The 24,155-nt window shown below is 45.8% G+C and overlaps 1 protein-coding gene across 7 annotated transcripts in view; it reads right to left on the reverse strand.

Moving 5' to 3' along the window:
- LOC126271264 (paxillin-like) overlaps positions 1-24,155 on the reverse strand; it is a 447,630-nt gene that overhangs the window by 137,318 nt on the left and 286,157 nt on the right. For all 7 annotated transcript variants that reach the window (XM_049974139.1, XM_049974138.1, XM_049974140.1 and 4 more), the window contains exon 2: positions 1,922-2,190. In XM_049974139.1, coding sequence (XP_049830096.1) covers positions 1,922-2,190 — 269 coding nt within the window. The remainder of the gene's footprint in view (positions 1-1,921; positions 2,191-24,155) is intronic.

The raw sequence follows: 24,155 nt of genomic DNA on the forward strand, positions 1-24,155 counted from the left end.
TCCTCATCCCACTTACGAAAATGCTAAATGTGGAAGCCTATCAACACATACTGCTTACTACAGGGGAACAGTTCGGAGATGATGATTGATTGTATCAGCATGCAAAGCACCGTATCATAAAGCAGCATCTGTGAGTGACTACGCACGCTTTCCCGGCGTAATAAGTCTTGAAAGTCTCGTCGGGTTTGCTGCCGGATCCTAAAATCAACTTGACTCGATAACCCTAGAACTTGCGCATTTGATGGCTGATTTTAAGGAAAATGTATTCTCCGAGAAGCAGATTCGTCGGGCTATGGAGTTTGGACCATCTCTGCAGGTACATGAAGAGGTACACAGATCGGTGGTCTGTCTTCCTTATGCTGGAGGCATATCGTTTAAGATTGGACGAATTTTAAGGAATTTTAACATTAGCAGTGTGTTCCGGCCAGCTTCTAAGATTAGGGCACTACTCGGCTCTGTGAGAGATGACTTTGGGCTTAGGAAACCCGGTGTATACAAAATTCTGTGTCAGTGTGGGAAGGCTTACATTGGCCGTTCGATTCGCACAGTTCATGACAGGTGTGTGGAACATCGCCGTCATAAGAGGCTGGAAAAATCCGCAGTAGCAGATCACTGCTTAAATGAGGGACGCAGTATTAAATTTGGTGAAACTGCGGTAGTTGCCAACATTTCCGGTTTTTGGAACAGTGTCTATAACGAGGCGATTGAAATTAGGTTGGCGGATAATTTAATTAACAGAGACAATGAGTTTCTTGTTAGCAAGACGTGGAGTCCTGTATTATCTCGCATCAAAACTGAACGTTCTTCGGTGCGGCCCTGAGTGCAATATATCGTTGCCAGCAGTGTTCTACTAAGGGCGACGCCACCTCCCTGTCTAGGAGGGCAGCAACCGTGATGGGCGGCGCATGCGTCGTGTTCTGAACGGTGGTCTATATTGGACGTCGATATGCAGCCTGGCGTCAGTTCTCAGCGGGACTCATCAGCAGAAGCAGCATTCTCCTGAAGACTGCGACCAGTTGGATCGCAGAAATGTCGAGTTAAGTTGGTTTTAGGATCCGGCAGCAAACCCGAAGAGACTTTCAAGCATCTGTGATGTTTGTGAAGAATAACATTCCGAAGCGGACTGGCCTGTTCAGAGTGCCGACCTCAACCCAATGTAACACACTGCGGATGAGTTAGAACGTCGACTTTTCTCGAGACCCCAGTGTCGCACATCACTACCTTCTCTGGTTTCAGATGTTGAGGAAGAATGCGTGCCGGCAGCTCGTGGTCGTGCGGTAGCGTTCTCGCTTCCCACGCCCGGGTTCGATTCCCGGCGGGGTCAGGGATTTTCTCTGCCTCGTGATGGCTGGGTGTTGTGTGATGTCCTTAGGTTAGTTAGGTTTAAGTAGTTCTAAGTTCTAGGGGACTGATGACCTCAGATGTTAAGTCCCGTAGTGCTCAGAGCCATTTGAACCATTTGCAGAATGCGTTGCCATTCCTCCACATACACTCATACACTTCACTGATAGTGTTTCGAGCAGAGTTGATACGTCGTAAACGCGAAGAATGGACGCACTGCACATTAGTGTCCACTAATGTGTATCTGGAACTTCTGCTGAGATAGTGTATGGCAGAATCGGCGAAAGAAGATCCCTGACAGTTGCACGGATCTTCGCGAGACTACCTCAACCAGTCACTTAACACTATTTCCTATGGTCTCAACGTTGTTGCAGCTTTATAGATGACTAATGATTTCCTCTGCTGGCCATTGTGGTTTGCAGTTGAGAGCTGGCAATAGCGCTGCCAGCTGCCAGCGATTTTCTTTCGCCGTCTCTCCTAGAGACAGGTGCCGAAATTAGTCGTCACCGTGCCGGGTCTACATTTGGCCTTGTCGAGTAACAGATGTGAAGCAGAGCGCAGGAAGGGGGCTGGGGCTTACCGAGAGCGGCGGCTCCGGGTGCGGCGCGCCGGCGGGCCGGTACTCGGTCGTGGTCGTGGTCGTGGTGACGGCCTCGCGCACGTGGTGGCCGCGGCCGCTGAGCGAGCCGTAGCCGCCGGAGGAGTGCGGGGGCGGCGTGGGGCTGGCCGAGGCGTGCGAGCCCGGGTACGTGCCGCCGTGGCCGTGGCCGTGGCCGAGGGCGGGCCCGGGGCCGGGGCCGGCGGGGGCGCCGCCCAGGGTCGTGTTCTGCAGGTCCGCCAGCAGCGCGTCTGCAGCAAGCAAAGGGGCTCGTCAGCTGCTGGGCTACACACACAATGTCATACAATGAAGCGCCACAGAAACTAGTACAGACATGCCTATTCAAATTCAGAGGTTTGTAAACAGGCAGAATACGGCGCTGCGGTCGACAAGAGTACAAGTGTCTGGCGGGGACCTAGGTGTCTGGCTGGGGGACCACATCGAGTACGTCGCCAACAGAGCGCATGCGAGGCTCAAGCAGCTCTACCCAGTGCTCAACAGGGAAAACAAACTGAACAGGAGGGTGTCGAGGTCCATATACATGACACTGATTAGACCTCTGATGACGTATGCAGCTCCCGTCTGCGGATATGCAGCTCCTACACGACTGCGCCGCCTGCAGATCACACACAACAAAGTGCTACGAATCATTAGCAACGCTCCACGCTACACACCAACCGCGGATCTTCACAACGAATACCACCTTGAAACCCTCGAGGAAGTATTCAAAAAACACGCCACACGACTATACAGGAACTCGAGACACTCAAACAGTCCTTTCATCCTTGCTCTGGCGAACTATGATCACAGCCATATGTGGAAGCATAAGCGGCCAAAGACACTGCTAGCTAAGGCATAGTCACCTAAGGCAAGATAACATACACCAACAAGCGACAAATGTCGGCAAGCCCCTGCATATCAGCAACGTTGACTGGAAATACCAGCTGCTACTAAAGCCAACCAACAGGCTACAACAGGGAAACGGACAAGCTCGCCCACTGACGCACAAACAAATCACCAAAATCACCGTACACTGTGCATCTGATATATGACCTATCAGACACAAAACGATGATGAACCTAACTGTTAAAGGTTTGGTGACGCTGATTGACATGCATGATACCCACTACTAACCAACCCTACCTTAGCATGACCTATCGCATGCAGCAAGACATCCGCTACTGCTCTTATCACCCGACCTAATTATCGCATACGTTTTTTTTCCCTTGGCGCTTACCTTGCACTTTTTTTCCTCCGCCCTTCAAACCGCTACCCTTCGTTCGACTTCGACCCAATCTATCTCCAGATGAGCGCGTATTAATGGTTAACCTTAACCACACGTACGCAAAATATCGCAGTACCCACATCCTGCGACACCTCACTTTAGTGAAAACAAATCCTTATGCAGAGATGGCAGCAGACCTTTTGAGTTGGCCATCATGCCGGTGTGGGCGTCGAGGGGCTAGACTTTTTTTTAAATACAAAAAGGGCGCAGTTGTTAGATCGGTTAATGCTGCTAAAATGGCAGGTTATCAACATTTCAGTGAATTTGAACGTGACGTAATAGCTGGCGCACGAGAGATGTGACACAGCATTTTCGAGGTAGCGATGAAGTGGGGAATTTCCCGCCCGACCGTTTCACGAGTGTACCGTGAATATCAGGAATCCGATAAAACATCAAATCTCCGACATCGCTGCGGCCGGAAAAAGACCCTGCAAGAACGGGACCAACGACAGCTAAAGAGAATCACTCAACGTGATAGAAGAGCAACCCTTACGCAAACTGCCTGCAGATTTCATTGCTGGGCCATTAACAAGTGTCAGAGTGAAAAACCATTCAAGGAACATCATAGATATCGGCTTTCGGTGCCGAAGGTCCACTCGTGTACCCTTGAAAACTGCGCGGCACAAAGCTTTACGCCTTGCATGAGTCCGTCAACAACGACATTGGACTGTTGATGATGGGAAACATCTTGCCTGGTCGGACGAGTCTCGTGTCAAATTGTACCGAGCGGATGGACGTGTACGGGGAACGAGACAACCTCATGAATCCATGAAGCCTGCATGTCAGCAGAGGACTGTTCAGGCTGTTGAAGGCTACTTAATGGTGTGTGGCGCGTGCACTTGGAGTGATAGGGAACCCCTGATACGTCTAGATGCTACTTTGACAAGTGACACGTACGTAAACATTCTGTCTTATCACCTGCATCCATTCATGTCCAATGTGCATTCTGACGGACGTGGCCAATTCCAGCAGGACAATGCGATACCCCACACGTCCGGAATTGCTACAAAGTGGCTCCAGGAAGAATCTTCTGACTTTAAACACTTCCGCTGACCGCCAACCTCCCCAGACATGAACATTATTGAGCATGTCTGGGATGCCTTGCAACGTGCTGTTCCGAAGAGATCTCCATCCCCTCGTGCTTTTACAGATTTATGGACACCCTTGCAGGATTCATGGCGTCAATTCCGTCCAGCACTACTCCGAGTCCGCGCAACGTTGTGTTGCGGCATTTCTGTGCGTTCTCGTGGGCGATATTAGGCAGGAGTACCAGTTTCAGTGTACATATGAATCAGAAATGTAGTACATTACATCTACTGCCACAAATCATAAAATGTGCCATACCGAACACTGATAATTATACACCGCCTGCAAAAATACAAAACTCTCAACGTCAATGTCCTTTTATTAACTACTGACGTGAAACGTAGGTCATCATCGTAGGTGTGTATGATAAACTCAGACCAAACTGAACACACAGGTGAGGTCACAGTAAACGGTGCCTAGAGAGTCGCACCATTACACAGTGTACGCCCCTCTGGCGGCAACTCAGGCCTGTTTTCTCGCATACAAACTATCAAGTTGGCGAATGGAATCCTGTGACATATCGTCCCAAGGATCTTGAGCCTTTTGTTGCATTTCAGCACTGGTTCTCGCAGGCTCTCGAGAACGAGTAAATTCCCGCTTCATCATGTCGTCTACACCTTCAATTGGGTAGAGATCCGGAGACGTGCCTGGTCAGGGTGGTGGTTGTACACTACTAAGAGCGCGTGGCGTCGCAGCAGACATACGTGGGCGTGCACTCTTCTGTGGGTAAAAGCCCGTCAAGTCGAAGAAATGGGCGCATCAGGAGGATAACAGCTTGTGCAATGTAGAGGACAACTGTTACTTTACTCAGCAGAAACAGCAAATGTTCTAACTTGTGCCCCCAACCCATATCACCACCAAGAAGGCTGGGACATGTGTGTCGTGGGCGAATGCACTCTGGAATAGACGGCTCGCCAAGTGTACATCATACAGGGTGTTTCAAAAATGACCGGTATATTTGAAACGGCAATAAAAACTAAACGAGCAGCGATAGAAATACACCGTTTGTTGCAATATGCTTGGGACAACAGTACATTTTCAGGCGGACAAACTTTCGAAATTACAGTAGTTACAATTTTCAACAACAGATGGCGCTGCAAGTGATGTGAAAGATATAGAAGACAACGCAGTCTGTGGGTGCGCCATTCTGTACGTCGTGTTTCTGCTGTAAGCGTCTGCTGTTCACAACGTGCAAGTGTGCTGTGGACAACATGGTTTATTCCTTAGAACAGAGGATTTTTCTGGTATTGGAATTCCACCACCTAGAACATAGTGTTGTTTCAACAAGACGAAGTTTTCAACGGAGGTTTAATGTAACCGAAGGACCGAAAAGCGATACAATAAAGGATCTGTTTGAAAAATTTCAACGGACTGGGAACGTGACGGATGAACGTGCTGGAAAGGTAGGGCGACCGCGTACGGCAACCACAGAGGGCAACGCGCAGCTAGTGCAGCAGGTGATCCAACAGCGGCCTCGGGTTTCCGTTCGCCGTGTTGCATCTGCGGTCCAAATGACGCCAACATCCACGTATCGTCTCATGCGCCAGAGTTTACACCTCTATCCATACAAAATTCAAACGCGGCAACCCGTCAGCGCCGCTACCATTGCTGCACGAGAGACATTCGCTAACGATATAGTGCACAGGATTGATGACGGCGATATGCATGTGGGCAACTGACGAAGCTTATTTTTACCTGGACGTCTTCGTCAATAAATAGAACTGGCGCATATGGGGAACGGAAAAGCCTCATATTGCTGTCCCATCGTCCCTGCATCCTCAAAAAGTACTGGTCTGGGCCGCCATTTCTTCCAAAGGAATCATTGGCCCATTTTTCAGATCCGAAACGATTACTGCATGACGCTATCTGGACATTCGTCTTGAATTTGTGGCGGTACAAACTGCCTTAGACGACACTGCGAACACCTCGTGGTTTATGCAAGATGGTGCCCGGCCACATCGCACGGCCGACGTCTTTAATTTCCTGAATGAATATTTCGATGATCGTGTGATTGCTTTGGGCTATCCGAAACATACAGGAGGCGGCGTGGATTGATTGACTGAAGCACAGCGATCGATATAAAACTTTAAAAATGAATAAAAAAGTCTCGGTCACGTTTTCAGATTTTTTATTTGTTACCTACCGGTTTCCGGCCCTTCCTCGGACCATCTTCAGGTTTACAACGCCATCACGGCTGCTGGTGGCAGCAGACGGAGTGAGATCCGTAAAAGTACGATTGTCGCAGTGCCTTGTCACGGTGGATCGCTTCCTACGTCAGGCCGCAAAGATTCTCATACGAAATAATATAGACGTCAAATGCATAAAATAAGAGGGAGATAAATGAAAATTAGATACGTGGGGAAAAATAAGTAAGCAGTTTACCATTTTATAAGGTATTCACGGAGAAGTGAAGGCACTGCCTAATGAACAACGACAGTACCCGGGGGTGCACCTCATGGTCCGAAACGAATCGATGGTCACGAAGGCCGCTCTACAGGGCTCCAAAAATATGGAAATCACGTGTGGACAGATCGGAACTGTATGGAGGATGTGTAAGAGCATCCCATAGAAATTTCTGCAACGTACTCGAAACAACCTGGCTCCGCCCACATGTTGCCAAGGTTGTTTCGAATACACTGCAGGAGTTTCGCTGGGAAGCCGTTACGCATATCGTGTAGGGGCCACTCGTATTGCGGCAGTATCATGTCAAAACGGAATCGATTCTTCCTAAACACGAAATGAACATTTGTCGCAGAACATTAGTTCAGAACATTATCTTACCTTGGTTTCTCATCATAATTGATAAAATTCATTCAAGTGTATTATTATTATTATTATTATTATTATTATTATTATTATTATTATTATTCCGATTGCCACATGGTCGAAAACCACAACAAATAGTTTAAAGGATTTCATTTCTTCACACCCACAATGAGGAAAACATTATATATAGCATCGTTGTTTACTTTCTCCTCTTCTTGTTGCGTCTTGGCTAACTTTGCTGTGCTGCGAAGATTATTGTAATCGATCATCTGTAAACGGCCTTAGTTATCGATTATTGAAGTATAATAAGCTAACACCTGGACAATGGTACATGACAGAAGCATTTTCTGAGAGAGGAAAGTCGTCGTGAACCAATTCCACTTTTTTAATTTTAAAATATATGATCATTAGCTTACGTCACACAGTCATTCTTCCTCTTGATTTAAAATAGGAATTGTTGCTTGATATGTGTACGGTAGCAGAAGTGAACGACTTTGAGCGAACGCTACGAATAAATATGAAACTAAGAGGATTTGCAGTTGACAGTACTCGACTGAAGTCAGAACCCTTCTGAACACAAAATAAAGACTGGGTGCAAACAAAACAAAAGTAATGAACAGCAACAGAAAATAGAATAATAACCTACTACACATGATGCTGAAGTAACCACCGTGGAATAAAACTAGTTCCTCCGTCTGGGAAGCACGATTACACAATGCTGTCGAAGCAAAGAAGCCACAAGGAACAGGTGTATGTGAAGAAATCCAACAGAGTCGACCAGGTGTCTATAATACAGGAGGCTGTAATGTAACCACATCTCGATGACAGTACTGCGTAGACCTGATCTGACGGTGAAAACACAGTCGTACCAGAAACTGGAAGATTCTGAAACGTGATGTTTAAAATCAACAGACCACTTCTAAGCAGAAAAGCGAATTATGACGCCTGTCTGACACCTCACTCGACGAACAGAAGGCTAGGTTTGGCAGAAGAGTACGTACTCTCGCCAGAGTACAAGAGAGAAACTGGAATGTTGAAGCTTGAGGCACGAGAGGTTCAGCTGGGGAGGGGGGGGGGGGGGCGTTGACCGCGAAAGGCAAACATCCGGCTTCGATTCCAGGCTGTTTCACAGTAACACAGGTGACCGGAAAACTACGCTGAAGGGAGTGCGCTTGTGCCGTGAGTTTGGGCACTGAGTCCTACCTCAAGTACAAGCCTCTTTCGCAACGGCAGGTGTCCTTCGGTAAACAGGCGGCATTGAAGCTTTGCCTCTGGTGACCTCATGCTTTGTACTCCAAAAGGAAATGCAAATGTGCGGCGATCCAAATGACAGCGCGGACATTGACCTGTGGCTGGCGGCGGTTCCGCGGGTTCTCCCGGCAAGGCAAAGAGTACGGAGGCCACAAAAGGCAGCTGGCTACAGGCGGCAGCAGCAGCAGCAGGAATCTGTCATCGCCATCTGCCGCGCCGCAACGTCGTGGACGCATACGCCGCAAGGAAATCTCCCCATCTCACCCCCCTCATATTTAGCTATAAGTTGGCACAGTGGATAGACCTTGAAAAACTGAACACAGATCAATCGAGAAAACAGGAAGAAGGTGTGTGGAACAATGAAAAAAAATAAGCAAAATATACAAACTACGTAGTCCATGCGCAAGATAGGCAACATGAAGGAGAATGTGAGCTGAACAGTGCCGTCGTCCCGTGGTTAGCGTGAGCAGCTGTGGATCGAGAGGTCCTTGGTTCAAGTCTTCCCTTGAGTGAAAAGTTTAATTTTTCATTTACAGACAATTATTATCCGTCCGTCATCACTTTTTTGGGAGTGATTATCACATCCACAAGAAAACGTAAATCGGACAAGGTAGAAGAATCTTTTTACCCACTCGCCAAGTGTACAAGTTAGGTGGGTTGACAACATATTCCTGTCATCTGACACACATGCCGTCACCAGTATCGTATAGAATATAGAAGACGTGTTTTCCTGTGGAGGAATCGGTTTACCTATGACATTGCGATCAAATGTTTTCGGTTCCCGTTGGGAAGGCACGTCCTTTCGTCTACTAATCGCACGGTTTTGCGGTGCGGTCGCCAAACACATACGCTAAACTTATTACAATGAACAGAGACGTCAATGAACGAACGGGCAGATCATAACTTTGCGAAAATAAATAAAGTAAACTTTTCACTCGAGTGAACACTTGAACAAAGGACCTCTCACTCCAAAGCTGCTCACGCTAACCACGGGACCACGGTGCTCTTGCTCCATCACTATCCTTAATGTTGCCTATCATGCGCATGGACTACTCAGTTTGTATATTATGCTTACTTTTTTCATACTTCCACACAACTTCTTCCTGTTTTCTCGATTTATCTGTGTTCAGTTTTTCAAGGCCTATCCACTGTGCCAACTTATAACTAAATCTGAGGGGGGTGCGACGGGGAGGTTCCCTTGTCAGCCACTACACCTGTTGCAAAGCTGTTCCAGGGTACCGCACGCTGCCGCTGTTTTTAAATTTTTAAAAATAACTGGAACAGGTAACTATAGGTCTGACCTACAAAAAAAATGGTTTAAATGGTTCTGAGCACTATGGGACTTAACTTCTGTGGTCATCAGTCCACTAGAACTTAGAACTACTTAAACCTAACTAACGTAAGGACATCACACACATCCATGCCCGAGGCAGGATTCAAACCTGCGACCGTAGCGGTCGCGCGGTTCCAGACTGTAGCGCCTAGAACCGCTCGGCCACTCCAGCCGGCGGTCTGAGCTACAGATCCACAGGTTTCATGCACGGCCCCCGAAAGGACTTTGGTTTTTTACTGGCGTTAGAGATTTCTAGTCCAGTCAGTGCTTTGTGTATCCGTAAAAAGTCAAGCTTCAGCTTTCTCTACATTTTCCGTTAAACTTTTGGTCTCCTCAAGATCAGCAACGTGAGACCAACCTTTGTGTGATGACTGCGAAAATTTATTAAGCTTAAGAAATCCCTTTACACACACAAACAGGCACGCACGCACGGTACTTGATTAGGTTGGCTGTGCAACTTCATGAAAGAGTTCGGAAAAGGAAAGTACCCTTTATTGATATATTTTCATTTGAGGCCTCTTCAGCAGTTGGTCTATTAGTTTACATTTGTGTTGTCACCAGCAATCGAACCCAGGTTCACAAAGTAATATGTATGAACGGTACCCTTCAGTTACAGAGGTAGACTATTATAGACATGACAAGAGCAAAATGAGTAAAAGCATCAAATAATATGTCGCTTGTGTGGAGAAATTTTCTTGAACCGGCCTTGGTGCTCAGCGTGTCTGACTGACACGTCGTGCATCCGGGTTCTATTCCATGTCCTGCCAGATATTTTTCCGCGGTCGGATGACTAACAAGGTTATCTACTCTGCCTCATGCTGCCAGTAGAGGACTACTTGAACGAGAAGTAGCGGCTTCAGGGTCTGGAAAGCCAACAACGGCCGAGAGAGCGGTGTGCTGACCCCTGACCCTCCATACTGCATCTGAGTAACGTCATGTGACAGAGGACGACGCGGCGGCCGATCGGCTCCGGGTGGTTCTCTGCGGCTGATCGTGAGGTTAAGTTTCTTTTACCCTCCTACAGGAGAATCGCCAGACTGGCGAGCAGGAAGACGGTGCTTAAAGCAAACACAGTTCGCGAGATTAGCGATAGGATCACAGTAGCACAGGAGGAAGCAGTGCTGGCGGTATAACTGCAGGCAATCGGGGGACCAGCACCGTAGGGGATTAGGCGGGGCAGTGCTTCGGAGCGCTTAAGCGCTACAGGGCACATTCCACACAGCATGCCGCGCAGCTTATCAGAATGCCGCCTGCGGCTCAATGACGGGGATCACAGCCGCCTACCCTAGCGTCTGACGTATCTACGAAGGGAGCAGTCGCATTAGAACTACTCAGCTTAAAAGGTGCGAACTATGACGCTTATTTTTTGATGACTCGAAATGAACAAACAACACTGGCCGTTTTTCACTTCCTATAAGTGACCAAGCATACAATCTGACAGAACAAAGAAAATGAGGAATGTTCGCCAACTCGAAACAAAATCTTATCCTCTTTTCCAGGCACATGTCCAGCTCTTCCGGTACACACCTAAACCCCGCGCCCCGCCTCACCGACAGAGGAGCCAAAACGAAATGGTGCACACTCTCTGGTAAAGTGAAGTATCGCGCGATGGTTCCTGTTTCGGCAGCAGCGGAAACGTTGCAGCTGCGTCAGGCTAATACAGTAGCCGTCTGGACTTGCCCAGATCGGTCAAGGCAAATGTCAGGACTGTTCTTACGGAAAAGACAAGGCTGATTCCTTTCCCTACTCCTTTGCAATTGCAGCTCGGCCGTCTCTCACGACCTCGTGATTTTGTCGTGAAGAAGCGGACGTTACTGCAGCAGACAGTAACCAGCTGTATACTGTGCAACGAAAAGGTGTACGGAGCCGTGGTCTCGTGGCCGGATGGAATGAGAGTCGGTTTTCTGAATTAGGTTTCTTGTACTTTTCCTAATCGGCGGGTGGTATGCTTGGGAAGTCACGAGGATTCTTCTGTTTCGACACACTGACTTCGATGTTAACACTACCTTACACCCAGAACTTGCATAATTTTTTTAAAATCTAGTCTTCACTCGCGTATTGTTCCGAAGCAAGTGGTTATAATAATACGCTACTCAGACTGTCCAGCCACTTCGTACCTTTTATCAAACAAAAACACAGATTTAATACCACAGCACCAGCCGTATTTATCACTCATAACATTTACAGTTGTTTTTCAGCAATTTACGTAAACGTCATGTGCTAAAAAAGAGCTTTCCTATCGGATATTTATTAATCTTTTATTATTAGTTTGTACTTCAATACCAGTATTTACACACTGCCTTCATACGAAGCAAAATAAGCACATTGTTGTAGAGAGGCGAGGAGACCTCGAATTTACAGGTCAAGTTCACACAACTACTCTGTAGACACAACAATAGAACAGAAACATGAAGCTTGATTGATTATCATATCCGTCTCTTACTTAGAAGTGGATTTCGAAATCGGAATACTGCCTTCGTCCATTTACGTTAAAAAGTGTATGTATGTTATCAACGTAATATTCAATGTTGTGAGACCACCACTGAAAATCGTACGTGTACTGTACACAGGGGGAAGAGAAGCGTAAAAATTGTATATTATACATTTTCTAAGAGTCTGTCTAGGAAAGTAAAGTGCCCAGTTTTATGCAAGAAATTCAGCTTTGCACAAATACGTGACCGACGGGACTTACAGATCAACGGAACGTAGTGTTAGTACTACAGTTTTACACACACGCACACAGACACACAGACACACACACACACAGACACACACACACACACACACAGACACACACACACAGAGACGCAAAGAGATAATCAATAACGGCACAATATGGAACAGAATAAAACGAGAACGATGTTCATGGTCGTTTCCCAGGCTATTACGAAAGACTGCACAGTCCAAAATATATATTACAGCGTCGGAGTATTCACAACATCGAAATGCAGTGGCTGTTAACTCTGTCAGTGAGCTACTAGCTGATTCTATTGTACTGGTTCAATGAAATCGATAATGATTTTTCATCTAACGTATACAGTCGCTGTCAAGGATAGGAATTTGTCTACCATGCTGAGACGAATGGTTTTTCAGTATGTGCAACCGGTTGCATCACATCAACTGCAAAGCTGAATGGCCTGTATCAAAGCTCTCGCTTTTGTGATCTCATGTCCCATTACACGCGTACATATTATCCCCGGCTTTTTGCATGTGGAACTGCGCGAAGAATATGCTGTACGGAAACTAGCCGCGTATATTACATGATTTCAAGGACAAAATTATACTGAAATCTGAAAGCCCACAAGAGAAACGCTGCAAATTACTTCTCTAAACGAACCACAAGCAATTTCAGTATACTCTAAAGTAACTTTTCAAGCAACGCCAAGTGTCCTCCATGTGCACGGATGCGTGTTTGTTTTTGATACGGCCTGCCGTGAATTCCTCTCTTGCGTCAACCTCTTCATCTTAATCATTTCTAACCAACGTCCTTAATTATTTGTTGGATACACAGTATTCTGATCCATTTTTCTCTTCATTTCCCTCATCACGCCGCTTCTGCGAATAACCTCATTATTTCTTATCAGTCCAACAAATTTTCAACATCTTCCTATAGCACCACGTCTCAAACGCTTCAATTCTCTCGTTTTCCGATTTGCCGACGGTCCACAAGTCACTTCCATTGAATTCTCTGCTCCGGAAGTATGTTCTCAGAAATTTCTTCCTTATATTGGGGGCCAATGTTTGATACTAGCAGGCTTCTTTTGGACCGTCTGTGCCAATACGCATTTTGTGTCCTCCAGTATACCCTGTAATTCTTCGCAGTTTTAACTGAGGATGAAGCTTATCATGGGTATTCTTTCACCATCAATTTTAAAGCCACTCCTGAATGTACCTGTTACTTCCGTCATTGCTTGTTCAATGTACAGATTGAATATTATGGATAAAATACTCCGTCTACATCTACATCCATACTCCGCAAGCCACCCGACGGTGTGTGGCGGAGGGTACCATGAGTACCTCTATCGGTTCTCCCTTCTATTCCAGTCTCGTATTGTACGTGGAAAGAAGGATTGTCGGTATGCTTCTGTGTGGGCTCTAATCTCTCTGATTTTATCCTCATGGTCTCTTCGCGAGATATACGTAGGAGGGAGCAATATACTGCTTGACTCTTCGATGAAGGTATGCTCTCGAAACTTTAACAAAAGCCCGTACCGAGCTACTGAGCGTCTCTCCTGCAGAGTCTTCCACTGGAGTTTATCTGTTATCTCCGTAACGCTTTCGCGATTACTAAATGATCCTGTAACGAAGCGCGCTGCTCTCCGTTGGATCTTCTCTATCTCTTCTATCAACCCTATCTGGTGCAGATCCCACACTGCTTAGCAGTATTCAAGCAGTGGGCGAACAAGCGTACTGTAACCTACTTCCTTTGTTGTCGGATTTCATTTCCTTAGGATTCTTCCAATGAATCTCAGTCTGACATCTGCTTACACTATTTTTACTCAGAGAACTCCGTTATTGCTCATCCACTCTAATACATATTTACGATAATGAACGAAGCTGACGAAATGAATTAAAATTTGTGTTGCGGCCGGAACTCGTACACGCGTCTTCTTGCTTGGTAGGCACAAATGCTAACCATTACACCACCACAGTACGACGGTCAACATTGCTGCACGAACTACCTAAGCTGTTTGCCCTCCCCAACACATATGTCACTACTGCCAAGGGTCTCCGATATTGACAAGCACCTCAGCATTGGACGTAATGGGACGTCCTTGTACCATTGGTGATCTTATAGATCTTATAATTAAATGTTTCCCTGAGACATTTAAGTGTCTTTATATTACCTACGATAAAGATCAAAGCAGACGAAATGAATTAAAATTTGTTCTGCAGCCGGGAGGCGAACCCTAGTCTTCTTGCTAGGCAGAAATGCTAACCATTACACCACCGCAGTACTATGGTCAGCTTGCTACACGAACTATCTAAGGTGAGTGCCCTCCCTAACACAAACTTCAATTCATTTTTCCCTTATTTATTATCACTACTACCAGGATTGTCAAGGAAACATTTAACTATAAGATCTAATACATATTGTGTATTATCCTTTCTCCTCTACATTTTCCACGCACCATCTCGAGAATTAAGAACATCTTGCACCATTTTACATTGTCGAACGCTTTTTCTACGTCGATTCTGTTGTACGATATCTGCAGCTTTAAACTAGGCAGCAACCCTCCCCGTGCACGTCGTCACTAATTAATATAATCGCAGACTTGTATGTTCAATGCTGCCTGAAGGATGGCTATGTTCGTCGTTTAAAAACTTATTTAAAATTTCAAATCCACCTGGCCCCCTCAGTAAGTCCCGTTTCGATGCCAGAGAGAGACTTCTGATGCGATACCTGAGAGCCTGCGGTTAGAGGTTTTACTGAACGAAAGCAGGCGACACGGGAACTCCATACACGTTAAATCTGAAACTGCGGCTAAGGACGACAACCGCGCGGGCACCTTCAGAAAACTGGCTGTTCCAACCGCACACAGGCAGAAGTCGCGTAGGCTGCTCACGGTGTTACGTTGGTACTGACAAAATACTTGTAGTTTCAGAGTTCATGATCAAAAGATGCAAAGATAAACTACCGACGGCAGACTACAGTATGATTGCCATGTGGACTACAGGGCATCAACTAACAACAGTAACGATCATATCGTCTTTGTTTCAATTCTGGCGACTCTGTTCACTAGTGGGTGAAGACCAGGACGGCTCACGAAACAGTGTGTCCATACTCTATGTTGATTATCACGGAACTGGAGGAATAACGATTCTCCTGCAATGACCCGAAGACACAACGGATCTCAGGAAATAACAGTGCCTACTTCACTTCATCAACGCTATGAATACCACACTAATAATTTTATACTGTTACCTCAGTTTGCTTCCAGTTCTTTGCTTCATGCAAAAGTTATAATATTTCGTCAGCCGTTCGGATACAGTAGGTATTTCAAATGATTACCCAAAACGTCACATAAATTCAAACGGAAAGGACGAAAACAAATTCAGTGGGTAGGACACCAATTGAATAACAACACAAATAAACCCACTCTGAGCATCCATTTTACACATTAAAAGGGTGGATTACAAGATTGTGCGCAGATATGAAATGTTCGTAATATTATCCGGTTTCAGTGGTTTTAGATAGAAAAAAGAGTTTAACAAGGTAACTTCCTACAATAAGCTTTTGACAGTTTCCACGGCACTTTATGAACGTAACATATTCTTAGGCGATATGTTGGATATCAAGACCGTGAATAATTAAAACAAAACTGGTCTGGATGAAAAACCTGCAGCTACATAACGATAAAGCAAATGCCTTTCCTTCAGAACTACAATGCGCTGTGTACTCTCCATTGTATGCATACTCGGTATCTCTCGTTGTATACTAGTTACCAGTTGTCACACACATAACACACAATGTAAGAATCACAAGTTCCTGAAAGAAAACCATTGTTCAGCTTCCAAAAAGGTTTTGCAGGCATAGCAGAATACAAACCTGAAATAAGCGATGTTGCATTTCTAAATGCAAATCCTTCGAATCGGTATCAATTTAGTAGTTCAAGAGTAAGAGTAAGAGAAAAGCTGTAATTTTCAGCCTGAAACGAGTAACGCTGAAGGTAGATGCGTGAGATGACTATCTTACTGTTTTCCTTCATATCACCGTTACATCGTAAGAGTCTTAACAGATAAGATGTGCCGGCAAGTGCGACCGAGCGGTTCTAGGCGCTTCGGTCCGGAACCACGCGGCTGCTACGGTCGCAGGTTCGAATCCTGCCTCGGTCATGGATGTGTATGACGTCCTTAGGTTAGTTATGTTTAAGTCGTTCTATGTCTAGGGGACTGATGACCTCAGATGTTAAGTCCCATAGTGTTTAGAACCATTTGAAGATAACATGTACGTTTTCTCCTGAGAACTGTAATTATCACCGCAAGAGAATCAGAGACAACACGAATCTACTTCCCAGTAAAAATTTCCATTCTCTTCTGATATGGAAATAATACTGATGAAACTGGTAACATATTCCGCGACACTAAAACGACGACTCTTACGGACACCACAGACGAGCGATTTACCTAGCAATTTCAACCAGTATTTCGAACGTTACTGTGTCGTAAAGTTCTGCTATGGCAAGTTAACTGCTGTGTTTAGTAGCGATGGCAGTGCATTTTCGTATGGCTACCAAAACCTGAAAAAAAGTAAACGGGAATTAAAATTGATTTCACTTGTTCTGAAATGGCTTTCTCAGGACCTTTACTGTTAAAGGAAACTTCACATTTTTCATTGACACCAAGTGTGTTGATCGAATCTTTCCAGAGTGTATTTAGCAAGTAAATCTAATTCGTCAATTCCTTTTTTATTTAGTAGTCATGCAGTTTACCTGCTCTCATAATCTCGATGTGTTTATAGAAATGTTAGCAACAGCAACAATGCTCTTTCACATAATTCTTGTTGTAAATTGCACGATGGAAAGTAAGATTATATGATACGAGAAGGGATTTAGCTATAGAATAGCTATGTTCGAATATATCTATCGAAGCGTCGGCTTAATATTTCCTTATTGTGTTTAGAATTTCAAAAAAATTAATAATACTTACCGTTGTGTAATAGGTAACTTAAAATCAGAAGACAGAGCTGCGTCTTTCGTGACTACTGCTACGAACTTCTCCTGAATTTCCGTGTCTACGCCGCAAGCTTAAAAATACTGGTGACTCCAAAATTTGGTGCTACCAGTTATTTAGTCACTGAAGCGCCAAAGAAACTGGTATAGACATACGTATTCAAATACAGAAATATGTAAACAGGCAGTATACGGCGCTGACGTCGGCTTCGCCTATATACGCCAAAAGGTGTCTGGCGTAGTTGTTAGATCGTTTACTGCTGCTACAATGGAAGGTTGTGATTTTAAGTTAGTTTGAACGCCGCACGAGCGAAGGGACACAGCGTCTCGGAGGTAGCGATGAAGTGCGGATTTTCCCGTACGACCATTTCACGAGTGTAGTGTGAACATCAGGAGTCGGTATAACATCAAATCTCCGACATCGCTGCGGCCGGAAAAAGATCCTGTACGAGCGGAACCAACGACGAATGAAGAAAATCGGTCAACGTGACACAAGTGCAACCCTTCCACAAATTTCTGCAGATTTCAATGCTCGGCCATCACGAAGTGTCAGCATGCGAACCATTCATCAAAAACATCATCGATATGGGCTTTCGGAGCCGAAGGCCCACTCGTGTATCCTTGATGACTGCACATACAAAGCTTTACGCCTCGTCTGTGCCCGTCAACATCGACATTGGACTGTTCATGGCTGGAAATATGTTGCTTTGTCGGGCGAGTCTCGTTTCACATTGTATCGAGCGGATGGATATGTATGGGTATGGAGCTCATGAATCCATGGCCTTTGCTTGTCAGCAGGGGACGGTTCAAGCTGGTGCATGCTCTCAATAGTGTGGGGCGTGTGCAATTGTAATGATACGGGACCCCTGATGCGTCTATATACGACTCTGACAGGCGACACGTATGTAAGCATCCTGTCCGATCACCTGTATTCATTCATGTGCATTTTGCATTCCGCCGGACTTGGGGAAATCCAACACGACAATGCGACACGCCACACATCCAGAACAGATACAGAGTGGCTCCAGGAACATTCTGAATTTAAACACTTCCGCTGACCACCAAACTCCTCAGACATGAACATTATTGAGCATATCTGGGACACCTTGCAACGTGCTGTTCAGGGAGTTCTCCATCTCCTCTACTCTTACGGATTTATGGATAGCCCCGCAGGATTCATGGCGTCAATTCGACATTGCGTGCTCTCGGGGGGGGGGGGGGGGGGGGCTTCACGATACTAGGCAGGTGTACCAGTTTCTTTGGCTATTCAGTGTACTTATCTCCCTTGTTAATATAAGCCGCACCTCGCGGTTCATCTCCTTGTTATAGTGTGACTTCAGCTCCCTGAGTAATTATAAATTCTAATGTGAACTTCTTACTCCAAGTGAGCACAGTGAAATGAAACAGAACCACACAGTCAGACTTAATAACCACACAAACGATACGCAGCCACTTGGCCATATTGCCACGCATGGCCGGTTCATCGCGTGCGATTAGCAATTTGCCCACAGGAGTGCGAACAGCTAGCGATATATCACACGACCTGGCGACGGTCTGCTACGCTCGGTCGCCCATGTGTGGAAGGCTTAAGGGCGCAAGAAACAAGTCTCTGCGATGAAGTAGGCATATCTGGCTACACGGCTAGTGCAGAGAATGCGCGGAACATAAACTGTTCGCACCAGTAACTAGAAGAGAGAGGCCTACAGCCCTCATTTCTGCGTCCCGACATCTAGGCGGCGAGGACGGGTGAACTCCATCCAACGTTACACAACGGCAATGATGACGTGGCCGGCGAGCCGGCTGCAGTGGCCTTCGTACCTGCCAGCAGCCCCGTAATATACAGCGGAGTCTGGCATTACTGCAGGCCGCTGTAATGGTCGGGCCAACAGCCGAGCTTACAGGGGCAGCACCTGCGCCAACTAGGACGGGATCAACAAGGAGTTGGCGGGTTGTCGCGGATAGCTAGGCCCCTACTGCTGGCAGCCAACGGCACATTTACTGGGAAAAGCGGGCAACGAAACGCTCAACTCGATTAAGCCCTTTCAGATGTTTGCCTGGGTCGAGTATAGTCGTTCTGAAGAGGAGGCTCCAAAGACAGCCGAAATGTTAGGTAGTCTTATCTGAAGGTATTTGTATGGAGTGCAGCCCATGGAAGAAAAAAGCGGACGACAAGCAGTTCAGGCAACATGAGAAAAGATGTTTTTGAGACACAGTGCCATAGAAAAATGTCCAAAATTAAATGGGTAGATTCAGTTACCAACGAAGAAGTAATAACGGGAAAAAGGAACTTTCAGGCACAAGCAAAGTTAAAGAAGGGATAGTTGATAACACACACGCTGAGGCATCAAGGAATCGTCAATTTGGTACTGTAAGGAAGTGTGGGGAGGAGCGCTTAAAATTGTGGAGGGAAACCCCAAAACCGCAAGTCCTGAACACATTTTACAGGTTCAAATGGATGTAGGTTGCATTAGTTGCGCAGAATCAAGAGGTTGAACAGGACAGGTTAGTGTGGAGAGCTAAATCAAACCAATCTGCGCGCTAGAGACCACAACAACAACGACACATTCCGACATCCAAAAGGAGATGATTATAACTTACATTGGTTGTGTAGTATACACAGTAACAGAAATGCTCGACTGTCTTTAAGGACGACGACTCCATCGTTAGAGGCGGAACACGAGCTCTGCTATGACGAGAAGAATGAAGCAATTCGGCTGTGTCCTTTTCAAAGGAGCCATCCCGCTATCTGCGTTAAGTGATTTACAAAAACCACAAAAAAACTACGGGGGATTTCCTGTCAGAAAGGTCACAGTTCGTACTGACTGACGGAGAGTTATCGAGTAAAACAGAAAATATCTGGCGCTCCCCGACATTCTGTTGTAGGCCCTCAGCTATTCCTGAGCTATATAAACGAATTAGGAGACAATCAGAGCAGCCCTCCTAGATTGCAAGCAGATGATCAAGATGAATTGTTAAACGATTTAGACAAGATATCTGTATGCTGCGAAATAATGAAAAGTGAAGTCATCAATGAGTACCACAAGGAACCCACTAAATTTCGGTTACACGATAAATCACACAAATCTAAAGGCTGTAAATTCAATTAAATATTTAGTGATTACAATTACGAATAACTCAAAATTGGAACAATCACATGGAAAATGTTGTGGGGAAAGCAAACGAAAGACTCAGATTTATTGGCGGAACGCTTAGAAAACGTAACTGATTTACTGAAGAGACTCCCTACACTACGCTTGTAAGTCCTCTTCTGAAATACTGCTGTGCGGTGTGGGATCCGCATCAGACAGGATTGACGGACGACATCGTTGGACGCTATGAACCGGCAGTAAACCCGTGGACTGTTCAAGCAACAAATACGCTATGAGAAACTGAAGAATCACGACGTCGTTAAAGTTCAAAGAAGGGCAGTTCGTTCTGCAGCATCGCGAAGCAGGGGATACGGGGACATGGATATGATACGTAAATTGGGATGGCAATCATTAAAACAAAGGCGTTTTTCGTTGCTGCAGGATCTACCCACTAAATTTCCATCTCCAACTTTCGCCTCAGAGTGTGAAAATACTTTGTTGTCGCCCACCTACATATGGAGGAATGATTATCATAATAACATAGAGAAACCGGAGCTCGCACAGAAAGAGTTGTGTGTTCCTTTTTGTCACGCTGTTCGAGAGTGGAACGGTAACGAAACAGCTTGAAGGTGGTTCGATGAACCTTCTGCCAGACACTTAACTGTGAATTGCAGAATAATCATGTAGATGTAAACCATCGTCCTTCTGAATACGAGTGCAGTGTATTACCACAGTGCCACCTCGCTCGGTCGCTCCAAAAATGCTGAAACGATGCTGATGCTTCTCGGAAAAAGCTAAGAAATCTGAAGCGATTTTGCGTGAGTGCAAAGTTCAAAGTTCAAATTTCAGTTATTTGGATATTTATAAAAATAAATATAAAAGGGTGTTGCAAGAGCTCCAAATCGCATCGGGAGGAACTACATAATAGGTGTGCAGTTTCTTGTCTACAGGGTTGACTAGTTTCCTTCGCCGCTCTAACTATGCCTTCACGATTTCATTCGATAAGGGCGTGTGACGACAAAGAGAACTGTTCGATAACATTTGACGCGCCTGTATACATTCTCGTACAAGCGCAATTCGGATTGCAAAAAGGAAGATTTTTTACAGCCAAGCGTTGTCATACCTTCGTTAATACTCGCTTTGTGAACTGTTTTCTTCCTGCTTTAGGTACCTGACGAGAGTCGCAAGATCTGCAGTACTGCCAACTGCTAACCACCACCATCTCTCTCTCTCTCTCTCTCTCTCTCTCTCTCTCTCTCTCTCACACACACACACACACACACACACACACACACACACATTCACTGGTGAGACAATGCCAGACATGTCAAGAGCTTAGTTTACGTAATGTAAATGCCCCTCACAACTGAATACCTCCCTCCACCACCTGGCTGAAGAGAGCACTGCTGCCGAGTTGGATAAATTGCATCGTGTGGTTTACGACATTCTCATATCTTGCGGGAAGCGTGCATCCATGACTCATAAGTTGAGTGACTTCTTTCCATGCTTAGAGCTCCACTGTCTATTTCCTCCAGCCACGCTCATCCGTATACCTTGCGACATGCTGTAAGGTAAACGTACAAGACTTTTCTTTTTTTCGCCCACCACTGAACTGCCGAATGATTAGTTCTACTCTGCGCCATCTTTTCGCTATAGAAATCCAGAGGAATTCCTATAATCAGCACAGTGTACACATCAATCGATTCTGGCGGCAGCAGTCTTCCCCACATTGCGGTAATCCGGAAAGGAACGTGGAAAGCTGAGTGTTTCCACCACTTCGTAGATGGAGGGAATACCCTACGCGTCAGACAGCCACAATCTGGCAGCGATCAAATGTGTTAAAATAGCGCTCTCGTCCGTCCAGCGCTCAACTTTCACACCGACCGCCACTACAAAGCCTGGCGACATCCCAGTTACGTGACACGTCGAACTATTCCATTCGCGTGGCAAAGTGTAAACGACTAGTACTGGTAAAAGCATATCACAAACATTCATACCAGTACGAGGAAATAATTGGCATAGAATCAGTATTTCTTGTTGCTGTCTTGAGCAGAAACAGCTTTCACAGACAAGCTTCGCGAGTGAATCGCGTTCGCGCAGAAGATTGTCAACCCTTTACAGTCCGAGATTATACGTTCACTGGTACTAACTGAAGCGAAACTCACGGCCAAGTTGCTGTGCACCCGTTCCGTGATACATCTCCAGTCTGGTTTTCTCTTGGGAAGAGAAAGGTCAAGCAAAATATAATTCCAATTGCGCCACGAGCAGTTGTGAGTATTCTGAGCTTCGTGTGGTTGGACGCTGTGTTATCGGAATTCAGTGCCGGCGGTGAGGAGAGGGAGGGGGCACGGCGGGCGCGTCTGTAACTTCCGTGATGTGGGTTGACGTTCAGCCTACCCGCCATTTGCAGCATTCGTCAACGCCGATCAGTCGTTCGTCCAAAATGCAGTACCACAACTTACTCTACGGTGTGAACCTACATCGTCAATGACCCTTGTTGCAACGGGTACATGAGCACAGGCCATGTCTTATGGTATTGTGATATAATGTGACAAGGCTGTATCTTGTTGACGTGAATATCCCAGTGATACTAGATACACACTAGTCTTTTATTCTGTAAGGTGCTGGCGCTCCAAATTCATCCTGCACCATGTCCGTCAGTTTAAATGTATGTCGTATTAGAATTGTGCTTGCGTATGCTGTAGTTCACGGTTATTATACAGAATGAATTTGGAGCGCCTTAGAAGGCAAAAGGCTGAACAAAATGGTTCAAATGGCTCTAAGCACTAAGGGACTTAAATTCTGAGGTCATCAGTCCCCTAAGACTTAGCACTACTTAAACCTAACAAACGTAAGGACATCACATACATCCATGCCCGAGGCAGGATTCAAACCTGCGACCGTAGCAGCAGGGCGGATCTGGACTGAAGCGCCTAGAACCGCTCGGTTACAGCGGCCGGCGCTGGACATAAAGTACGATGTTTATCTGGTACCCCTGGGACAGTCATGGGTACGGATGTCAACTAGGTAGAGCCATGTCACATTATATGAGAACTATAGAACCTCCTTCACGGCATATACCGTTTCTTCATTACCGAGTCTGTTGTCTTGGTGTGTAGATGATTAAACACACTCACATTAAGACCAGTCAATACCAAAATCATCAGTATTTCCAAGAAATCAATAGACTACCAGTAATCCGTTGCCGCACAGACTCAAATAAGAAATTTTGCAGCTCGAAGTTGCATCACCATCAACCATGTACGAATAAACTGTTTGTTCTGTGGCGATTTCTAGGTGCAACTTCATTTCATTCGCTGACATATTACTCGAAACTAAAAAAAGACTTCACATATTTTCCGTGACACAAGATATTGGTTTGCAAGGGTAGTCTGAAAAGCTTGTAATGGTGTTGCAGGTAAGATGCACCGAGGAATAATTGTTAAGTAAAATATTCGATACTATGCGCCGTTTTCGAGTTAATTAGCATTGCAATTAGGCAATCAGGCCATTGTAGGCGTAAATTCAAGCGGACCGCCAGATACATTTAGTGTCGGTTGTTCTCACAGCGTAGATGACATCAAACGAGGCCGGTAAGCCGTTGGCTCGCGCTAGATACTTGTTGCGGTTCCATGTCCCATTTTTGTATAGCTCACTTGTTCGGTTTTAAGAAACCAAACGAAGAACACTATTGGCGACACCATCTCTGGCAGGCCATTTGATTTGCACGCGC

Source organism: Schistocerca gregaria, chromosome 1 (assembly GCF_023897955.1).
Source record: "Schistocerca gregaria isolate iqSchGreg1 chromosome 1, iqSchGreg1.2, whole genome shotgun sequence".
Lineage (NCBI taxonomy): Eukaryota > Metazoa > Arthropoda > Insecta > Orthoptera > Acrididae > Schistocerca > Schistocerca gregaria.